The sequence below is a fragment of the Carassius auratus genome, chromosome 10 (assembly GCF_003368295.1).
Source record: "Carassius auratus strain Wakin chromosome 10, ASM336829v1, whole genome shotgun sequence".
Lineage (NCBI taxonomy): Eukaryota > Metazoa > Chordata > Actinopteri > Cypriniformes > Cyprinidae > Carassius > Carassius auratus.
Window position 1 is genome coordinate 10,562,937 of NC_039252.1, and position 21,143 is coordinate 10,584,079.

The following is a 21,143-nucleotide window of genomic DNA, read 5'->3' on the forward strand; positions in this document are numbered from 1 at the left end:
ACTTTGTGTCAGTACATCAGAAATAGAGCAAGGCATCAGTGTGGTTTTGTCGAGTCTCATCGCTCTACTGAATTTTGACGATTGCGTCCGGTATTGACTCAGTGTTTAATGTCATTGGAGAGGAGGAAAGCCTGTGTGTCCTGTGCTTTAGTGTACACACTAAGGCACATCAATGTTTCAAGTAATGCAGGTGTTTTTTTTCCCTGTAGTTTTTTTTTTTTTTTATTAAAAAAAAAAGTCATCATGTTATTCATGTTTTGGCACAAACAAAAAGTTTGAGAACCACTGGTCTAAAGTTAACAGTCAGTGTTTAAAAAGTGCAGTCCACATGTTTACATATGTTTATTATAGTGAAGTAGTGTGGTAAAGCAACAGATTTGCTTTTATATTTCTGCAATCTACTTTAGTTTGTGTTTTGTATGTTATATGTTTTAAACCAGGCTATTTGTCAGTGCTTTATGTTGTCATAATTATTACTTGCTTTTAAGGTTGGAAGTTCAACAAATCAGTTAACATACAACTGTGATTGTAGTTGTTTAATTAAAATGTCAATCATATCAATTCATGCATCACCTATTTTCATCGTAACAGGCTGAACTGAAAAAAAATTTCAGTTTAATCTAATATTGTGTTGGTCATACTATACAATGACAATGATTTTTTTTTAGCTTGTCTTTGTTGAATAATACAGAACATAAAGATCTTTAATTTTTAATTTAATTTTAATTCAATTGCGATATTGGGGGGGGGGGTCGCATTAGATTATTTCCAAAATCATTCGGTCTTACTAAGATCTAAAATCATTGATGAAAAAAGACTGATGAAAAAGTTATGCCTTTTCCTTCAGTGACTCTATACACTTTCAGCAAGTGTGTTAACACCCTTCTGTGTGTGTGTGTAACACATTCCCAGTTGCTGTCAGAGCATTCTCTGGTTTCAATGTGTGCACATGATCTCAGTCCTCAGGGATATATAAAGATTTGTTCTCAGAGGGATCAACACTGTCCTCACCATGGATGAAATCTATCTTTCTGCCAGAGCCTAACTAGCCTCTACCTTACACACACACATGGAATCCTTAACATACTCTGAAATGTAGAACAGGTTTTTTTTGAGAAAAACCTGGTGACATGGTTGCCTAGACCTTTGGGCATCATAGGCATGCTTAGACTAACCAGACTCAACTCTGATACATTGAGAATTGATTTCTCACTAACATTCACAGGGGTGCTAAAAAGCAAGTGTTCAACAGAGACAGGAGTGTAGTAACAACAGCAGGAGCTTGCCATCTTGGAGAAGAGGCAGTGAAAAGCAACGTGTGACGGAGTGAATGAGGTGTGCGTGAGAATGAGCTGACAGTAATGTGTTTGTGAGGGTGGGATGGGTAGTAATAGTTGTGTGTGTGTTCTCAGGGCCCCAGGGAGCAGTGTGTCTGTCACAAGTGCTTAGAAAAACATCTCTGTGTTAATCACAGTAATTACAGCAGATTGACCAGCTTTAAACAGAGGCAGCAGCAGTTACCACCTTAGCCATCTGTGGGAGACTAACCCTCGCACATACACTGAACGGAACAAACACAGATTCACACACATCCATAAAAGCAACAAACGCTGCACAAGGTGCTGAGTGCAGAGTGAATTGTGACACTAAATGGGCGGCCAATATAAACTCCTAGACATCTGCTGTCATTTTTGCTCAGTCTCCTCAAAAATGTCCCATGTATGCTCAGAATGGCATGTGTGGTTTAGTTTGTTTGTCTCTTGTGAATCTGTATGCCAGTTGATTTCCTCTTTTAGATTATCGCTGACATGAAGTATTCATGATCTCACATGATCACCACGAGGGTCTTCTATTTACAAATGTTCTCTGATTGGTCCATTACACAGGACCCTACCTCCCACTATACAAGCATTCTTTAGCTTTGTCAGTCACTGATTTAAAAAGGATTTTTAGAAAAAAATAACGATTTACAGCCCTTTTTAATGCTGTTAGGATGGAGTCCCTGAGTATTTGCAGCATTAGCTCACTCTGATATTGAATGTGTAATGAAGACTCCTGGGTCAGCAGCCTGCCTGAGTGTGTTATTTCAGCCCAAAGGTTAAGAGACGGATTGGACTGTCTGTCATTACAGTGATTGATTATGGCTGTGAGCGTGGCTCGATTAGAGACCAGGAGTGATCTCCTTCCATTAAAATGTAAATAAATGTCGCCTCTGCCAATATTTTTATATTTTCAATATTTTATCTTTCTCTCACCCAGGCCTAGTTGTGCAAAAAAAAAACTGCATTTTTGTATGTGTGTATGTAATTGGCATGGGGATAATGTGGAGGCTTGCCTTGCTTGTGTATGATTTTGGATATGTACATGACAGATGTGGCCACTGTCAGCTGGGATTAGTCTGTCAGCACCTCAATCACAGTTTTGTTAGCATTCCCAGTTCATATTTAAAGCCATACTATATCAGCTTTCCATCTGCTGAAAATATGTTCAAGCGTAATTCTGTGTGCATGAGCTGGCAGATTCTTTTTATTGCATCACCTGCAGCTGTGCTCTCAAATCAGTGTTTTACTGTTGATTACATCAAGCGATGTTCTTTTTAAATGGCCCTGTTAACAGTTTTTTTTTTTTTTTTTTAAACACCTGTTCTGAACACCTAGCACAGGTGCACCGGTACAGTAGTATGAGCATCTCAGCTGTTGAGTTCAGCAGCTTCTTATTGCATAATGACATCCTCTTCAGTTAGGAATTTCTGCCGTGTGCTAATCTATTTGTGATGCAAGATTTTTACTCTGGTATATTAGGAGAGATAAAGTCATTGATGAGAGATGAGAGGCTTCAAAGACAATAAGAATAGCCCACTGCTTCTGCTGTCATCAGGTTTGAGCTGGTTAAAGTTGTTCATCTCTGAAACATGAAGATGTGAGTCTGCATGCTTGTTACTACTGCATTGTTTCAGCCATGGCTTTAAAGCTGCCCTCTGTGATCTTTACATCATCTTTCTGTAAAGCCCTTTGTCCTCGTTTATGCCCCGAGCGATCACAAATAGCCATGTCTAAGCTTTTACCAATGGGCTAAAGTCTCAGCTCAGATGATTGGACAGTAAAACGGCCGTCAGGCGAGAAGACGTGCAGGGCTGTCAGTTACAATGAAAGGAAGAGTTTAACACCGGCCTGGGGGCACTGAAGGAAGGCCCCATAACCCCAGACCTCATCTCTGGCTTGACAGGAGTATGTGGGCTGTTTGAGGGCAGAAGGGATGTAGAAGTGTTAGGATGCCTGAAGCCCAGTGTAAGAGCATGACTGGCATTTGCCAGAAGGATAGGTTACCGGCGCATACCACCCATGGAGACCCAGTAAATATCCTGGTAGAAGTCTACTTACAAATGGCAGCATACAGGCTTATTTAGAGCTCTAGGCAGAATTCAAAGCACCCTTGTTCGCTGCAATGTTCGTTCTGATTTTTGTGCAGAATTGCATCAAGTAGTCAAACTACAATCAAATAGTGATGGAGTTGTCTGGATGACTAGCCAGCTAGACTGATTTAAGGAAGACAGGGGCCTAGACATAAGTCTGTGAGCATATAAATGCTTTGATGATTAGGCTATCACCCAGAGACTCCTAAAATCAATGCTTCAGCAAGTCCAATTCTCTCACACACATACACATACACACATTAGATTCTTGCCTGTCTTAATTATTTCTCAGCATAATAAAAGCTCTTTTTGAAAATTGGTAAATAATGCATTTCCGATTATACCTCACAGACAAACATTTGTTAACATTCTGCTTTGAATTGAAGACATTTTGTGCTGCTCTACCGATGGTCACTAGTAAGGCTTTTGAATTTGAACTGTGCCTAAGTACATTTGTTTGCAATAAACCATATGGACAGGCAATGGATTCATGTTTTCCACAAAGTTTGGATAGAATGAAAGATTACTTCAGAACTAAGCACCAGTCCATTTGAACAGGGAACTATGGTACAATTTGTAGATGCTATTGATCCAACATATTTTGCAAATTTTTGCTTAGTGATGAAGTGTGAAAGCAGAGGGAAGATAAAAATTGTAACTGGTTTGGCCACCTTTTATGCACTTCTATGCATGTTTCTTTAATTGATATATAATATTAAAAAAAACTGATTGAGTTTGTGTTTTTACAAAAATTGCCATGTTATTAAACAGGGTTAATATGTTTGATTCGAGTCAACATTGTGGCCTCATCCCAGATGTCTCATGTTTAGCTCCTTTCTAGAACAGATTTGGCTTAATACTTCCTGATTTGTCCAGTATATATTTATCTGTCTATTTCATTTATTATTCTCACTTTTAGCTAGCTTTAGTATAATAAAGTCCATAGAAGTCATAGCAGTGATAATATGCAGACTTGGTATGTAAATTAGATTTTATTTTGAAAAATTTGGATAATATCTGTTCTATTCTGTTTTCCACTTGTGTTTATGAGCGCTCCAGACTCTGGTTTTTAGCAGCTGAATATGTTCTTTCAGAGTGGACTCACCTCAGGATAATGAGCTGTGTTTTGCTGTCCGTTGAGACTTCACCTAAGCACACTGCTCCAGGAGCCTTGTAGACCTTAATCCTGTTCAAAAACACACACACACACACGCACACACATACATAAACATTGTGTGATCAGATGAGAACTTTGCAGCGTCCGCCTCCCGGTCTGTTCTACCATCTTAATAAACATCCTCCTCCACGGCTGCCATTTGGAATAAAAATCACCTCTCTTCACTCTTTTTTGGTGAGGCGAGAGAAAGCTGCATTTATTTGTTTCCAGGGATCAAGGAGACTTGACAAATTAACTCCCCAGAGAGGAGAAACACACTTCTCCTCCGCTCCCTGCCTGGCCCTGGAGTCTTCATTACGGGAAGAATAAGCAGTGTTTTCACTCTGTCTTGTTTTTTTTAGGCATGTTAGTACATTGAGAGAGTCGCTCGAGGGATGAGCAGCAGAGCTCTCTGAGGTTCAGCCTTTTGGAAGAGCTTTGGATATTTTCCATCAAAAGTCTCTACAGGAAGGCCACAGTGCAGGAAAGAGAGCGAGTGAGATGGGCACCCACACTTTTGTGTGTCTAGTAAAGAGACCACGTCTGTGCTAACATGTCATGTCAGTCGTTGATGGCCTACTGAAGCTATATAATAATATGAATTAGGGGTGGGCGATATCTCGATATTTAAAATATATCGAGATATTTTTTAAACACGATATGGATTTTGACATATCGTATATATCGATATATTGTTTATATTCTGATTCCGCCACTTTGCTTGTTTGCCTTCCCTGTGCTGTGCTCGCCCCCGCTCGCTCGCCCCCCGCCTCCTTGCTTTTGTCCCCTCTCACCTCGCGTGTAGAGAACTAGTCAAAAAAAAAAAAAAAAACAAAAAGACAACTGGCTCCATTATATGGCGAAAGGCTGGCAGATGTCTACTGTAGGGCCCAATGAAACGCGGACGGAATCACGGAATCCAGTCATAAAAATGGAATTTACAGTTTAACGCGGAATGTCACGGAATTGGTCAAATTTTAAATGAATTAATCAAAAGTCGGTCATGCACATACATCAAATCGCGAAATGGACTAATATCTGCAAATATTAACCCGGAAAAGTCTATTTAAATATGAATCCTGCATGTTCTGCGTGTCTGTGTCAACGAATGGAGCAGAAGCGCGTCTTCATTAATTAAACACGGAAGCTCGCATAACGCTCGCGCTGATTTCATTGTCTTTCCTCTATCTAAATAAAGACGTGAACACATGAGGAACATCTCCAGAACTGCACGAGAGTCACTTCATGAGCATATGACCGTTTGATTTGAGTAAGACTAGCTCATATCACATCATAGACTATTGTACAGCAGAATGTAGATAGCCCACTACTACTACTATTAAAATGAAACGAACATAATTTTATAAGGAATAATCACACAACATTTCTCCCATGTTTATTTTTAATAGTAAATCCCCTTTGTTTACCAAAAAATAAAGTTTAATAATTAAAAGATAAATTAAATGAATGTTTTATGCCTTCATTTGATAATCAGAAAAATGTAAATACACAGAATTTCTGAAGGGAAAAAAACATTTCACATAAGGCTATTTTAAGAATTGTTTTTAACTAATTAAGTTGTTTTTATGCATTTAAATAATTGCACATGCTAAAACACAGAATTAGGTAACAATAAAACATATGGTGAAGAAAAAAATAAAATGTTTCATAGGCCCCTTAACATGTAATATTTGCCATATTTGTTTTTGAAGTAGTTTTTGTGGGTTATTTTTCCTGTAAAGATATCGAGATATATATCGTATATCGAGATATAGCAAAATATATCGAGATATATTTTTTGCTCCATATCGCCCAGCCCTAATATGAAGGGAACTCATTTATAAAAGCCTTCATTCTGACACAAACAAGTGTGAAAGGCTTTTCTTTGAGTGCTGTTAGCCCTCTCAGCCCTAAATCCAGTTATTCAGGCAGGATAAAGGGTGACTTATTGCACCCTCTGGACAGCTTGTTTCTGAGCTGGGAGCCTGAACTGCCCTTGTTAAAGTGTGCTTCGAGTGCCAGAGCCAGGAGGTATTGAGCCATGGGTAAAATGCATGGGCAAAAAACATCTCTTCAGTGGGTGTATTTTTTGGTCTGCGGCGTACGCATTCTTTTTGTGTGTGTATTTAGTTTGTTCTTTTGCGTGCATGTTTATGCATACATATGAGTGTTTGTGCATACGTGTGTCTTGCCTCCCCCATGTCTAAAATGGCAGATGTTTGACACAAACACATTCCCCAGGGGTGCCTTGTACTCCCAGTTTATTGATCTTCATTTGGTAGAGTGCTGCAGGCCAGACTGACCCTTAATGACTGCATCACACATCCTACCTCTCATCTGCACACCGGGACCATATGCTCTGAGCTGGGCCCCAAGGCCCATGAGAGATGGATCAGCAATCCATGGGGGTTCTGTTATAGAAGGGTCCCCAAAACCCGTGGGATTTAGGCTAATTTAGCATCTCTTCCTGCGAGCGATGGAGAGGCCTGGCTGGGTGAAAAGTGATAGAAATGACAGATTGGTGTGGTTCCCTCTGAGGCAAACAGATAAAGGAGTTATACACTACGATCTAGGGCTGCAACAACTAATCGGAAAAATCAGTTATTATCGATAATGAAAATTATTGACAACGATTCTCATTATCAAATCGTTGTGTCTGCCCAGAATACATATACAACTGTAGCTGGTCGCATCATGACAAAATGCATCTACAAATATTGGAGGAAACAGAATGAGCTCCTGCAGGAAGAGTGTGTGATCCAAGCTGCCCAAAACATGATAAATATTTATTTTAAACTTCATGCTGATGCATTAGTGTAATGGCTTGCAAAATCACACAAGACTTTACATTTTTGTATAAAGTCCCACCCTGACATTCTGCATAAAGTTGAAATCTTTGCTGAAAAAGCGCCGGCGTGGTGGGAACACAGAGATGCGAGGGAGACACTATTCAGCTCAAAAACATTCATTGTACAAACAAATATCTGTTGTTTAACATTTATATTTAGGTTTAAAAGTCAACATGCAGTGCGAGTAATTTATGAGAGTAGGAACTGTGAAGGGACAGCAACATGTAATTGTCTTAATATAAATATCAGTTGCTTTTACAGGATAAAGAAATGACAGTAAGAGGAGACTGACTATGATCAAAGTGCACACAATGTGTTCCTGCAGAACATTACTGTGATTTTATTCGTCTTTATTATCTTTATTGTTTTAATTTTTGATCTAGAGGTTTAAACTATATTCACTGTATAGCCTACAGTGATAAGCAAATTTATTAAAACTAATTTATGTAAGGTTTTAATCAATTTTGTAAGGTTTGTGCCACTGCTGCTCTTAACTAACAGTATTGGTAATTAACAAAATATTTTTTTTTTGCTGTATTTATTGGTTAAACCTACAATATGCTTAAGCTTTTAAGTAACAGTAAGCTATTTTTAATGCTATAATATAATTATTGCTGTTATCTGTGAAAGGCAGAAGAAAATGTCAAGCATGTGAGCTGTTGTCCAAGGCAAAGGAGGCCGTTTTTGTTATTATATGAATAAATACTATTTAGTTGTTAAAGTTTGTTATTTGTCCACCAATTACAATAAAATCTTTAGATTACTTTTTTTTTTTTTTTGACAGATTCCTAAATTATTATTTTTTGTCTTATGACATGTGGTCTAATAAATTGTTAAGCACTGTATGTTTTCATAGCATTCAGTTGGCACATTTGTTTTAAGAAAATGGGCAGAATGTGGTATAGTGTGTTTTTGTCAGTAAAATTAAAATAAAGAAAATAGGGGTGTTAATCGAGTAATCTAAAAAATAATCTGCCAACTAATCGATTATCAAAATGATCATTAGTTGCAGCCCTACTATGATCCCCCATGAGTAGGGCTGGGACAACGCGTCAAGGTCATCGATGACGTTGACGCAAAAAATACGTAGACGCAAAATATGCGCATCGATTCGTCGACCTGTTTTTATTTCTCTAAAAAACATTTGCCAAACGTTTACCTTATGTGCGCTGAATATACGCGATGGCCGGATCAACATTCTGTCCAACGTTATATAACCAATCCAGGGGTTTTTCTGCATTGATCTTTTTTTTGGCGGCTGTCAAAGCCTTATTTGATTGGTGATTGATCCTGACAGGGCGCGTACGAGAGAGAGCTTTTCCTCCATGACAGGCTGCTGGCTCCCACTGTTAATTGTTTTTTTTGTTTTTTTTGGAAAAGCACTCTCTGTATTAGCTTAAAGCCCTCAAGTTTACATTGGTTACTGTATTCTTTCAATTGCTCTAAACAAGTATTTTGGGTGACCTTTTTATTGAATGCTAGACATCAAGTTGTTGTTATTTTCATCTGAAAGAAGAACTTGTTTTCAGTAAGCTAGGCCCTGTGTGTTCAGTAAGCTTGTTCCAGTTTTTATTTTGTAATTTTTAGAGCAATAAACATATATTGCAATGTTAAGGAATTCATGTTTCTTTCATTCAGATATGTAAATCAACATGTATAAATTGTTAGTAGTCAATTAATGGGGAGATAATCGAAATCAAATCGGTCTGAAAAAATTAATCGTTAGATTAATCGATGCATCGAAAAAAAATCGATTAATCGTTTAAAAAATAATCGTTTATCCCAGCCCTACCCATGAGTCTTTGGTCCCAGAGAATACACTGAACCTTGATTCACAGTCTCTTTCTTTCTCAATCATGGAGTGCATCTATTTGTACAATAAAACACTAATATCTACTTTTGGGTGTGATGGTCAGGTTTTCCTTAGACAATTTATTACCTTTCCCTAATAAAAATATTAAGGCATTCAATGAACTTACACGTTGGCTTGTTAGGCTCTAGTTCTCCTTGATGATTGAATATTAGGTCTCAGAATCAGGTAAGATGAGTAAGGTATGAGTAAGATGCATGCTTGGCCTGGCAGAGTACAATTACAAATTCATTTTGCTATTTTAAAAAACACTGAAGCAGCAATAAAGACCTGCCTTTGTGAGTAGATCAGTTTTCTGTGTGAAAACTGTTTCCGTAGTTTAAATTTGTTTTGTGTTAAGTCTGTTAAACCTCTATCTCTATAATATGTTTGCATATGTGTTTCTAAACACACTTTTTTTTTTTGTCTCTCCAGTTCCAGATTTTAGTGTGGACACGCTCTCCACCAATGCCAGCCAGGAGCTGCGAGGCCTGGGCATTCCCAAGGTGTCAGGTCTAGAGCGCAGTCAAGAGAAGAGCCAAGAGACGTCCCGTGAACTCTCGTCGGCCACCCCCTCACTGGTGCCCACTTCTCATCCCAAACCTCCCCTCCCCGCCCCCCTTCACGTCCAGCCGCCCCCCTCCAACCGGGGGTTACCCTTGCCCCAAAGCCCAGCCCAAACCCAGCACCCTTGCCCAGAGCGTCGACTGAGACCACTGTCACCCACTACCACCCTGAGTCAAACCCAAGGCCAAGAGCCCTCTCAGGCACCCCCAGCCCAGCCTCAGCACCCACCTGAGCCTCAACCTCACCCAAGGCCACCTCGAACTCCAAGCGTCTACCACCACCCCCCATCACCAGCACCAACCCCGACCCAGCAGAACCTCACCCAACCTGTGCAGCACAGACCGCCCTCACGGTGCCATCCGCGCCCAATCTCGGCCTACAGCAGCAGCCTTACCCTCAACGGCCTGAGGTGAGTAGGAAGCAAATGGTGTAATGGAGTTAAATATAAAAGCAAAGCTTAGCAGGAAGTGTCTGTTACACTCCAAGTGTGTTACACACACTGATTGAGCAGCTGTTCAGAGCCCTTAAATATTGTAATGGAACAGCAAGATTTCTGTATTAAAATGTAAAATGTATCAATCCTCCAGTAAACATGAGCCACAAATCCCTGTTTGTACATGTTTGTATGTGAGTGTGTGCGCCTGACAGCACCGCAGAGAGAACACCAGCTGAGAGATTAGACGGTTTGATTCGTTCCCCTCCCACGCCGCTGCTGCTGCTGCTGCCTTGTAGCTGGCGGCGGCTTGTAGATAACATTTCCTCTGCTCGACTCAGACACCCCAGTATCCCGCAGAGAAGCAGAACTTCCCCTCCCTCCTCTCGCCCTTCTCCGCCGTCCTTTAGTTTTGTTGTGTAATCCACCCTGCGCAGTATCTTGCCATTGGACTACTGATGATAATTATACTTTGTGTTATTCTGTATGTGCGCAGCTTTTAATATGAATATAATTAGCATTTAAATGATTACTTAGCCTGTAAATGAGCTCTTTGTTAGATTGCGTATGACTCTGATAAATATTTTAGCATGTACAGCTGGGAAATCCCTCCAGGAATAACACATTCTTCAGCGCTGTATCCACACTTTCCAGGTTTCTGAAACTGGATCCTTTTGCTCAATTTATTGCATATGCTTTCCACTCTTAAAACAATTTAGTGAACAAAGGAGTTTTGTGATTACAGGTTGGAAAAGGAATTCTCTTTTATACAGGCGTGTTTTTACAGTCATTTATTCTCTCTTTCTTCACAACAGCAGTCGAAGCAGCACTCCAGGGAAGCCTCCGGGCCCCTCTCCAGCCCCTCATCTGCACCATCACCAACCTGCCCCCACTGGGGCAGCAGCCTCCTTCCCCCTGCCCCTGTCGGCAAACCCCACGGCGTCGCACACCTTCCCCCCCTCCCTGACGCCCTCCACTCTTCCTCATCACACCAATATGTTTGCGTCGCCTGCTGCTCTGCCTCCACCTCCTCCTCTCACCTCAAACACTCTGCCGGTCCCCGGACACCCAGCTGGGAGTGCCTACTCAGGTACCAATCTTTCACCCAGAGTCCTTTAATGCATAACATAAATAAGATCAGAAATTATTGCCATCATGTAGTTATCACAAATACCAATATGGTTCTCTCTGCATTTAGATAAAAACTTTTGAAATGGGGCTCTTGTAAAGTAACTATACAAATGTGTGATTTTAAAACAACTCATATTTTTTCTGCTCCCAGAACAAGATCTTCTCCGGCAGGAATTAAACACTCGTTTCCTGGCATCTCAGAGTGCTGATCGCGGGGCATCATTGGGCCCCCCTCCATACCTGCGGACTGAGTTCCACCAGCACCAACACCAGCATCAGCATCAGCACCAGCACACACACCAACACACACACCAGCACACCTTCACCCCTTTCCCCCACGCCATTATGCCCACGCCTGCACCGCCCATGGTGCGTACCCCAGCCAGAAATGTGAGGATAAGTGGAACACAACTCTTAAAAAAATTAATAATAATTGTGGTGATGGATGGATGATTATAAACCTTATTTTTAATGTAAGAGCGGAAGCTGCCTTTGATAATTTATGCAAGGTTTCCGGTGTCAGATATTTTACCTGTCTAATATGCTGCTTGATATTGCAAACTGATTTTTGTAATCCATTATTAAAATAAATACAGTGATTTATAGCGCAAATCTTTTTACAGTTCACTTCTTTTTTTTATTCTACAAGTTATTTACCTTTAGAGGCTATTGAATCGGAAGTCTTGCATTTTCAAAGGTGGAGATGCTTAAGTGATGAAATGGATGACTGAATGTATAAAAATCAAATGCATGTATATAAAATACAGGGTTCCCACGGTCATAGATATTTGTATGATGTCTTTTGTCTTTTTAATTAATTATTCAGGCCAGTTCACATATTATGACTTATAAGCAAGTCTGTAAAAATCTAATCCATCAGTATGGTTTGTAAAAGAGATGACTGGAAGAAATCAATGGTCAAAAACTGTGGGAACGCTGTATTTAAGTACTAAATCTGTGCATACGTGTACTGCACCGACTGCTGAATTCTAAACTTGTGAAGTACAGTATGCTGATTCAGTAAACACTAGAAGCCATGGCGGTGGCTCGCTCTCTCAATTGTAACCATGTGTTTCTCTCTCGCCACAATGTGGCTTTTCTTTGTTGAAAAACTGCTGTTTTTCTCTGGCATGCTTCACCACTCTGTTCTCTGCCCGGATTTTCAAATTGGCAGTCAGAGCCACTGGGGATACATTTTTGTTCCAGCCAAGCATTGAGAACTTAATACTAGTTTATTCATTCCCAGTTTAATGACATCATTTTGGTCTGATGGAGTTTTGACTGAGGGCTTTTGGTTGGCAGGCAGCAGAACTGATTAGTGAGTTGAGGCTTCATACAGACGCTCCCACACAGCTCAACGGTAACCACACTGCCCACAGAGGCTTAAAAGCAGCTTTTGAACCATTCCAGACTCAAAGAACTCTGAGAATGGCACTCTGTTAGCTAATGAGAGTATAAAACTAGTTTGAGAGCCACATTGTTTACTCACGAGTGGGAAACATTCTCTCTGGATCCAGATTAGACCACTCAGACCCTGTTAACTGAGCTGTTTATAGGACTATTTTTAGACAGCCGAATGGCTTCTATTTGACCATTCACAGAATTGCTGAGTAATACACATTAACAAGAGAAAGACCTTGTCATAATTCACTGTGAATTGCAAAACGACAGCCTGGTCGGGGCCAGCAGAAATAATCCAGGCCTATTTTCTCTGCTAACATTCATTAATCAGAGCACTGCCAACCAAACACTTTTCTGGAGAGCACATTAAAGCATTTGGTATTTGCTTCGAGCCTCGTGACACCAGAAGATATTTGTCAGGAGTAAATTGTTTGTAGGCCTGAAGGACTCCTGTGTGTACTGAGCTGTTTCTCCTTTCCTCCACAGTTCGACAAATTTCCCACTAAAGTCGACCCCTTCTACAGACACAGCGTGAGTACCTGTCATGTTTTTGGCATTTGCTGTGGTGGCTTTTTTCTTCTTCCTTACAGTAGTGGTTGTTGTCTTTTTTAATTTGTGCTCAGTCCTAAGAAAGCCTGGGTAAAAAGATAAGTCTTAAGACGAGATTTAAAAGTATGAAAGCTGTCACTGTTCCATAGATTGGGGGGAAGAGAGTTACATAGGCAAGGGACCGCAAAACTAAAAGCTCGTGAAGATCTGAGAGTGCGAGAAGGAGTGTAGATGTGGAGAAGATCAGTAAGATACGCTGGAGCAAGGTTGTGAAGTGTAAACATCAGAAAACATTGGAGAACTAGAGAAATGTGCTCTATTGATGAAGGCCATAAAAAAACACGAGCTGCTGAGTTCTGAACCAATTGAAGTTTATGGAGAAGTTTAGAAGGAAGACCAGTAAGAAGTGCATTACAATAGTCGATACATGAGGTAACTAGTGCATTAATAAGAATAGCAGTATTATTTGTTGTGAGAGAAGGACGAAGGCGATTAATATTACGCAGGTAAAAATATGCAGTACGCATAATATTATTGACATGAGCTTCAAAAAAGAAAGTGTGCTATCCACACAATGACACCCAAACTCCTTACCTGCTGAGAAAGACAAATTGCATTATTTGCTATATGTAAAACAATCAGATTTAGTACCAAAAAGTAAGACCTCATTTTTATCACTGTTGAGTTTTAGAAAGTTGGCTGAAAGTCAGTCTTTAATTTCAACTAAACATCTAGTCAAGGAAGGTGGAGGAAAAGAACTAGAGGGTTTAGAAGACAGGTAGAGCTGGGTGTTGGCATAACAGTGGAAATGGATACCATATTTCCTGAGAATATAGCCAAGAGGAAGTAAATAGATGATGAACAAGAGTGGGCCCAAAATAGGGGCAGTAAGAAATTATATCTACAAAAGGCTTAAACTGCCTTAATTATTTTTATAAAAACCATTACTACATAAAGGTAATGGTACTACATAATTTAGTAAATTGGCTGCAAGATTTTTTTTCTCTGTGGAAATGCCTTGCTGGACACTATGGGGATCTTGTTAGAGATAAAATGCATTTCATTCTACTTGCCTTTCCAGCAGGTTAATGCAACTTTAATTTAATTGATCTCTGCCCTTCAATTACAGAGTCGCCATTTAGCAATGCTTCATTTGAGACACCCACCCATGAACACACACACTGCTGTAATCACATGTATTATGCAGTGCACTATGATAACAGTCATTGCTATCAGAGCTGGTTCAGAGGGTGACCCATATTGTAAATTCATCTCACCATTAATCTTTGTTTAATGTCACAACCGCTGCAGGTCAGATGAAGGTTGTATTATTATATGCAGCAGAATAATGATTTGTAGTCTCATTCTTTTATTCAATCATAGAGAGAAAAACTAAGCATACATTTTCACATGAACGTGTGTATTTTCATATTATGCAGCATGTGTGTATTGTGTAGATGTTAGTTTGTACAGGGACCTGCAGTCTCTGGCTTCACTTTATAACTGTAAACGGCTGACACGATCAAACAGGAACCTCGCAGAGTAACTGTGTCTTGTATCTTTTTTCTTTTCTCAGCTGTTCCACTCTTACCCCCCAGCGGTGTCTGGCATTCCGCCCGTCATCCCACCGACGGGGCCCTTCGGATCTCTGCAGGGAGCGTTCCAGCCCAGGGTATCACAATATGTTAGAATTTCGAGACTACTCCCAAAACTAACCTTCTGTGCTGTTTCAAACGTATTCCTGCACACATGGAACGAATCTAGCTAAATATAAACAGTTCTCAGACAGTATAAATAGAGAAGTTTTCTTAAGATATACAGTCTGGTGATGTACCACAGTCAGCTATCAGTAATCCTAGAATACATGAGATATTACTGGATGGTTTAGGTATTGAATGATTGGCTGAAAATGCTTATGTTTTGTCTTTTTGCGCTACAGACCTCAAATCCTCTAGACGTGGCAGGGAGGCCTGGAGCCGTCCCACACACACTCCTTCAGAAAGACCCTCGGGTACGCACCCCAAACACACTCTTTGCAACAAACAAACTAGTGCTGAATGACACTATGGGCAAACAAAGAGTTGCATTTGTCAGTCACGTTATAATGTTGCCGCATTGGTATGCATGCAGTGATAGGAAGGGGAATACTCTGAATTCTGGCCTAATTATTCCACGAAATGCTTCATTAGAAAGGGAAATTTTAACATTTTAATTTGGTCAGTGATGAAGTGATGCTCGGATGCTAATTAAAAGTCCTGAGTGACAGTTTTGTGTCCCTAATCTCTCTCACACGTGCTCTCTCTTTTTCCTCCTTCTCTCTAGCTGACAGATCCGTTCCGGCCGGTTCTCAGGGTAAGACTGCTTTATCAGTTATTCAGTTGGTTTTCCCACAGGACTCAGCAGGAAATGGAGTAAAAGCTCATTACAGTTTAATCCCACCTTACACCGTGCACCTGCCTTCCGCTCTGCAGTCGCTTTAATTAGCTGTGCACTGGGACTCAACGGTCTCATCTCAGAGTCTATAGGAGATGCTATATGACTCCCTCTTATGTAAAAAAAACTTAGAAATGACATTTTACCTAATTAATATGCAACTGTCCCCAACGTAGGGGAATGCAAAGAAACGTATTAATGTTCCAAGTTAAATTTCACTTTAACATTTTCAACTTCACATAAAATTGCAAATAATATTTTCAGATGTATCCAATATTCTGTAAATGTGTTTTAAAGGAATAAAATAAAACTAGCATAAACATAGACATCTCTGAACATGAAAATCTTACAACGTCTTTCTGTCTCCACAGAAACCAGGAAAGTGGTGTGCTATGCATGTCCATATAGCCTGGCAAATTTACCACCACCAACAGAAAGTAAAGGTGAGATAATATACGCAAATATAACCTGATTTGACTTTTACTATACCCTTAGGATCAGGATCAACATTACATATGCAAAGAATTTTTCTTTGTGCCTCTCTTTTTTCTCCTCTCTGTTAACTCTGATCTGCAGCATACAATACAGCCTCTTTTTTTTATGTACTTTGAGAGGGGTATCACATGTGTTCTCTTTTGTGCCTGGCCTTCTCCAGCAGCAGATGCAGGTTGACCCACACAAGCTGGACTTTGGCTTCAAACCGGAGTTCCTAAGTCGACCCCCAGGCCCCACCCTTTTCGGAGCTATCCATCACCCTCATGACTTGGCACGACCTGCATCGCTTTTCTCAGCAGCAGGTGAGCAGATGATCAGAATCTTAGCAGAGCTGATAGAGATCCCTGTCACTATACAGATCAAGAGCAGTGTTTCTAACATTTGGTTAGTCAGCACCGACTATTGGTGATTTTATTTGTTGTTTTTTTAGATAGATTTAATGCATTTGTAACTATTTCAGTCCCAATTTCTTGATACACATTACACACCACCTATACAGCAAACAAGTTAAGAAACAAAACCTAAATGCTTCCGGATTGAAGCTACCTATGCTGTGAGCGGCAACATTCTTAATTAATCCTGTTGTTTGTACTGTTTTATGTACTGCATTTTCACTCCTGTGAAGGGTGTATTGTCTAGGCAGCACACACACCAAACACACCTGTGTTGGACTGAAATCACCCTTAATAAGGCAGAACACCCTTTGAAGTCCACTTTCATAGAGTCAAACATGTCAGATAAGAGATGTACAGAGATGGGGGACAATAGGACTGCAATTAGAAACCTTGAGCTAGACCATTAGGCTTGCTTTAATAAGATTGAAACAAATGTCATTGTCTGTTTGTGTTTCAGGGACCACACATCCCTCAGCTGCACCTTTCGGACACCCTCCACATCATCCTAGCAATTTTCTAACCCCAGGACCCCACTTGGGTAAGCTGACAAGACTCACACATTCACTTTCCTCCACTAGATGTCACTGTGCAGTCAAAAACGGCGTATTCTTGAAGTTTAAAGGCCCCTGACAATGTCCTACAGAGTTTAGCTCCAGTTTGCCCCAACACACTTGCCTGGAGGTTTGAGTAATTCTGCAGACCTTGATTAGCTGGTTCAGGTGTGTTTAATAAGGATTGGGGCTAAACTCTACAGGATAATGTCCCTCCAGGAGAAGGATTGGACAACCCTGGATTAAGGATTACTGAACACTTCTCTGAAAGTCAGTGTAGGATATACATATTGCTGAAATGTTTATATATCTGTTATTCTTTAGATTCAGTGAGTTTAAAACTGGGGGGTATTTTAAGTCCTAACATTCTGTGATGAAACAAGCTATACTTCATTGATGGTTCACACACCATTTCATTGACTGATTCCTTGTTCCTGTCGTGATTGACAGAGCCCTTCAACAGACCGCCTTCGTTTGGAGGTCTGGCCTCATTAAGCACTGCAGCCTTTGGTGGCCTGGGAAACCCAGCAATTGGTAAGTATCAATTCATTAATTCAACATTTTATTATTCAGAAATACAGTACTTTTATATATTTATTTCAGGTATAAGATTAAATGTAGGTTAAAAAAAACATAACACATTTTAATATTTTGAAATCAAAAGAGTACTCATGCATGAAATAGAAAAGATCAACATAAATAAAATCTAACCATGTTGTTTTTCTTTTTTACTCCTCCAACCAGCCTCCAACTCTGTATTTGGCCACAAAGATGCACCCAGCGCACAACAGCACTTCAGTGGACCCCACGAGCCGTGGAACAGACTCCACCGGACTCCGCCGTCCTTCCCCACCCCACCTCCCTGGCTCAAACCTGGAGACCCTGAACGGAGCGCGTCGGTCAGCTCCCACGAACGAGAACGAGACAGAGAACGAGAACGAGAACGGGACAGAGAGAGAGAACGTGACCTGGACAAGAGGGATTCTTCAGTCAACAAGGATGATAAAGAGCGGTGTGTAGAGCTGTGTGGATCATATTTACATAGCAGTCATCTGATATCATGTCAGTGATTATATATATTTTATTGGCATGTATTGCTGTATAGTCAGCCAGTCATTATTGCAGAATAAACCCAAAGAGTCTTGTATGACCCTGAAGAAGTTTATTTCATAACAATGACCAGCTGAATGCTATCCAAAAATCTTTTTTGTCTGATAGTAATGATGGATTTCACCTCTAGGGAACCTGCGGAAAAAAGGCACCAGAATCATCCATCCCCGATTCCTGTTAACCCCCTCACACTGATGAGTCACACCCGATCATCCGAGCCCTCCCGGAACCACATCCCTTCTAGTGAGTCTCGGGACAAGGACAAGCCCAAAGATCGCGAGAGAGAACGAGAGCACTCAGACTGGAAGGACTCCAACACCGATGAGCACAAGGTGAAGGAGAATCACCACAGTGACAAGGACGCTCCCGTCATCCACAATGGCCGGGTTTCTGAAGACAAGCCGGCCAATCGAGTTACAGCGTCACCCTACATGCGGGCAGGTGGCATAGATCGGGTGAACGGCGGGCTGACTCGAGATGTTCTGGAGAAGAAGGCCGATATCACCTATGAGAAGAAAAACAGTGAGATAAAGGTGAAAGAAGAGAGGAAAGAGGAGCAGGATGGTTCCACAGAAAGATCCCCGGAACAAAGGTCCACACCGCAAGCACCTCCTCCTCCTCCTGCTGCGCTCCACCCTCCATCTTCAATGCCAGTACCCATGGGCATGGCCAGCATGCACCCCATAAACAGTATCAGTAGTCTGGAGAGGACTCGTATGGTGCCCCCCTTCATGGGTATCAGTCCCATCCCAGGGGCAGAGAGGTTTCCCTATCCCGCCTTTCACTGGGATCCCATGAGGGACCCTTACAGGGGACTTGATATCCACCGGAGAGATCCATTAGCTCGGGATCTGCTCCTGCGGAATGACCCTCTGCACCGGTTAGCAGCACCGCGGATTTATGAAGCAGAACGCTCATACCGGGACCGTGAGCCTCATGACTTTAACCGAGACCACCCTCACGGGCTGGCCTTGGAACAGCGGCGGGAACAAGAGCGAGCACACCTAGAGGAGCGGGAACGTATGCACTTGCTCAGAGAAGACTACGAGCAGGGACGTCTGCACCCGATGCATCACCCCGCTTTAGACGGACACCTCCCTCACCCGGGTCTCATGGCCCCTGGAATTCCCAGCATGCACTACCCCCGTGTAAGCCCCTCCTCTGCCTTGGCTGCCCAGAATGGAATCCTTAACAAAACCCCTCCCACTGCATCACTCAGTGCCCCGCCCCCTCTTATCCCAACCCTGGGAGTGCGTTCCACATCTCCCAGGCGGACTACCCCACTCGGCACTGACATTAGAGACAGACCCCCCTCACACACACACAAAGACATCGAGGCACGGTGAGACCCCCGATGGACTGTAATGGAACTCAAAAGCAAGCACTTGAGGCTGTATCATATCTGTATATAGACTGTGCATTACTGATTGTTTAATTTGTGTTGAGTGTGTTTTTTGTACAAAAGACTGGGATTTTTCATGCTCTTTTATCCTGTTCACTCCTGCATTGATATGTATTCTTAAACATGTACAGTACACTGATCTCGAGCAAGTGGACAAACGCTAGATCTCCAACATGGAAAGATGATCTTGGAATGTACAGGTACCTCAATACATTGCAAAAAGGCAGAAATTGTAGATATGTGTAAAGTTGGTGTGTCTCTCTCCTTAAGGAAAAAACCATTAAGGTACAATTATGCAAATGGTTGTTATGAAAGCTTTACTTTGAAATGCTGTACATAGTGGGCAGTGATCAAAAGGAGAGTGAGCGCAAAAGCTCCGGTTTTAGTTTAATGCTGCATATTAATTAATAGTTTGGAAGGATCATATTGTCCAAGAGACCACATCCCTTCTTTCAACTATGCAACTCTTGCGTGGGCTCTCTCTCTGTATCATTTTCCTCTCCTCCAGAGGACAAACAGTCTCTACCCTCTCTTTCTCCTGCTGGAGCAACAGTACATGCTTACACATTACTCAGATTGTGATGGTTCCTAACTAGGGATTTTCTGCAAAGAGTTTTACTCACACATCTGACAAACATGATCCCTAACTTTTGATGCAGAAACATGCTTATGTTCTTCAAGCTATAAAGCTCTGTGTTGACAATCCTTGCAAATACACCAATGTTCCAAGAAGCTAACAAACCCGAAATTCTCTGAATTAATTACCTCTAAATCAAGTGTGGCAATTTGAAAAAAAAATACAACACATTACCATCATGTCATGACAAGTCTGAGTACAGAAAGCAGGACAATTCTGTGTTGGTCTAGCGGTGTATTAAAGTGTTATGTATCTACACAATGATAAAGCGAGTTGTAAGCTATGGACAGGTTTTTTTTTTTTTTTTTTTTTGAGCAGAGATCTATTTTAGTAGTCCATGGGAGGGATAGTTGTGCGCTTTTAAACTGTAATTCCGATGTTGTGCAGTGTTTATTTTTTTCTTTAAAATTTACTTTTTTTTTTATCAAACATTAAAATGTCCACTGAAGCAGTAGTGGGTAGTCAATACGTATTGCAAAGAGATTGAAACTTTTTTGCTGTTTATCATGTACGTAAAAATTGAAGTCCTTTCTAGATCATGTACAAAAAAAGGGTGAGGCGACAGCATGCTCCTCAGTTAAACTTGTGTTATGTAAATTGTGCCATGTTATTAAAAAATGTGAACTAATCCTGTTCTAAAGTTTGTTTGTCAATACTTGGCATAAAAAAAAAGTCAATACACAGGCAAAATCTGTTAGCAGTCTAGACTAATCTAGCATTTATAACTTGGGTCATTCTTCAGAGCACAAAAACACATCTTGAACCTCTTGGAT

General features: G+C 40.9%; 1 protein-coding gene across 3 annotated transcripts; it reads left to right on the forward strand.

Moving 5' to 3' along the window:
* The first annotated feature begins 9,209 nt into the window (after positions 1–9,209).
* LOC113109810 (autism susceptibility gene 2 protein homolog) lies at positions 9,210–20,998 on the forward strand. 3 transcript variants are annotated; one of them, XM_026273579.1, is made up of 13 exons: positions 9,210–10,242; positions 11,082–11,356; positions 11,549–11,766; positions 13,285–13,329; positions 14,924–15,019; positions 15,287–15,358; positions 15,670–15,699; positions 16,152–16,223; positions 16,436–16,577; positions 17,128–17,208; positions 17,672–17,755; positions 17,966–18,233; positions 18,462–20,998. In XM_026273579.1, exons 1-13 carry the CDS (start codon positions 9,653–9,655, stop codon positions 19,675–19,677), a joined length of 3,189 nt encoding a protein of 1,062 aa, XP_026129364.1. In that variant the 5' UTR covers positions 9,210–9,652; the 3' UTR covers positions 19,678–20,998. The 3 variants fall into 3 exon arrangements, with proteins under 3 accessions (XP_026129364.1, XP_026129363.1, XP_026129362.1); XM_026273578.1 differs by having other exon boundaries at positions 9,211–10,242; positions 11,549–11,787; positions 16,439–16,577; XM_026273577.1 differs by having other exon boundaries at positions 9,212–10,242; positions 11,549–11,787.
* Positions 20,999–21,143: the final 145 nt, after the last annotated feature.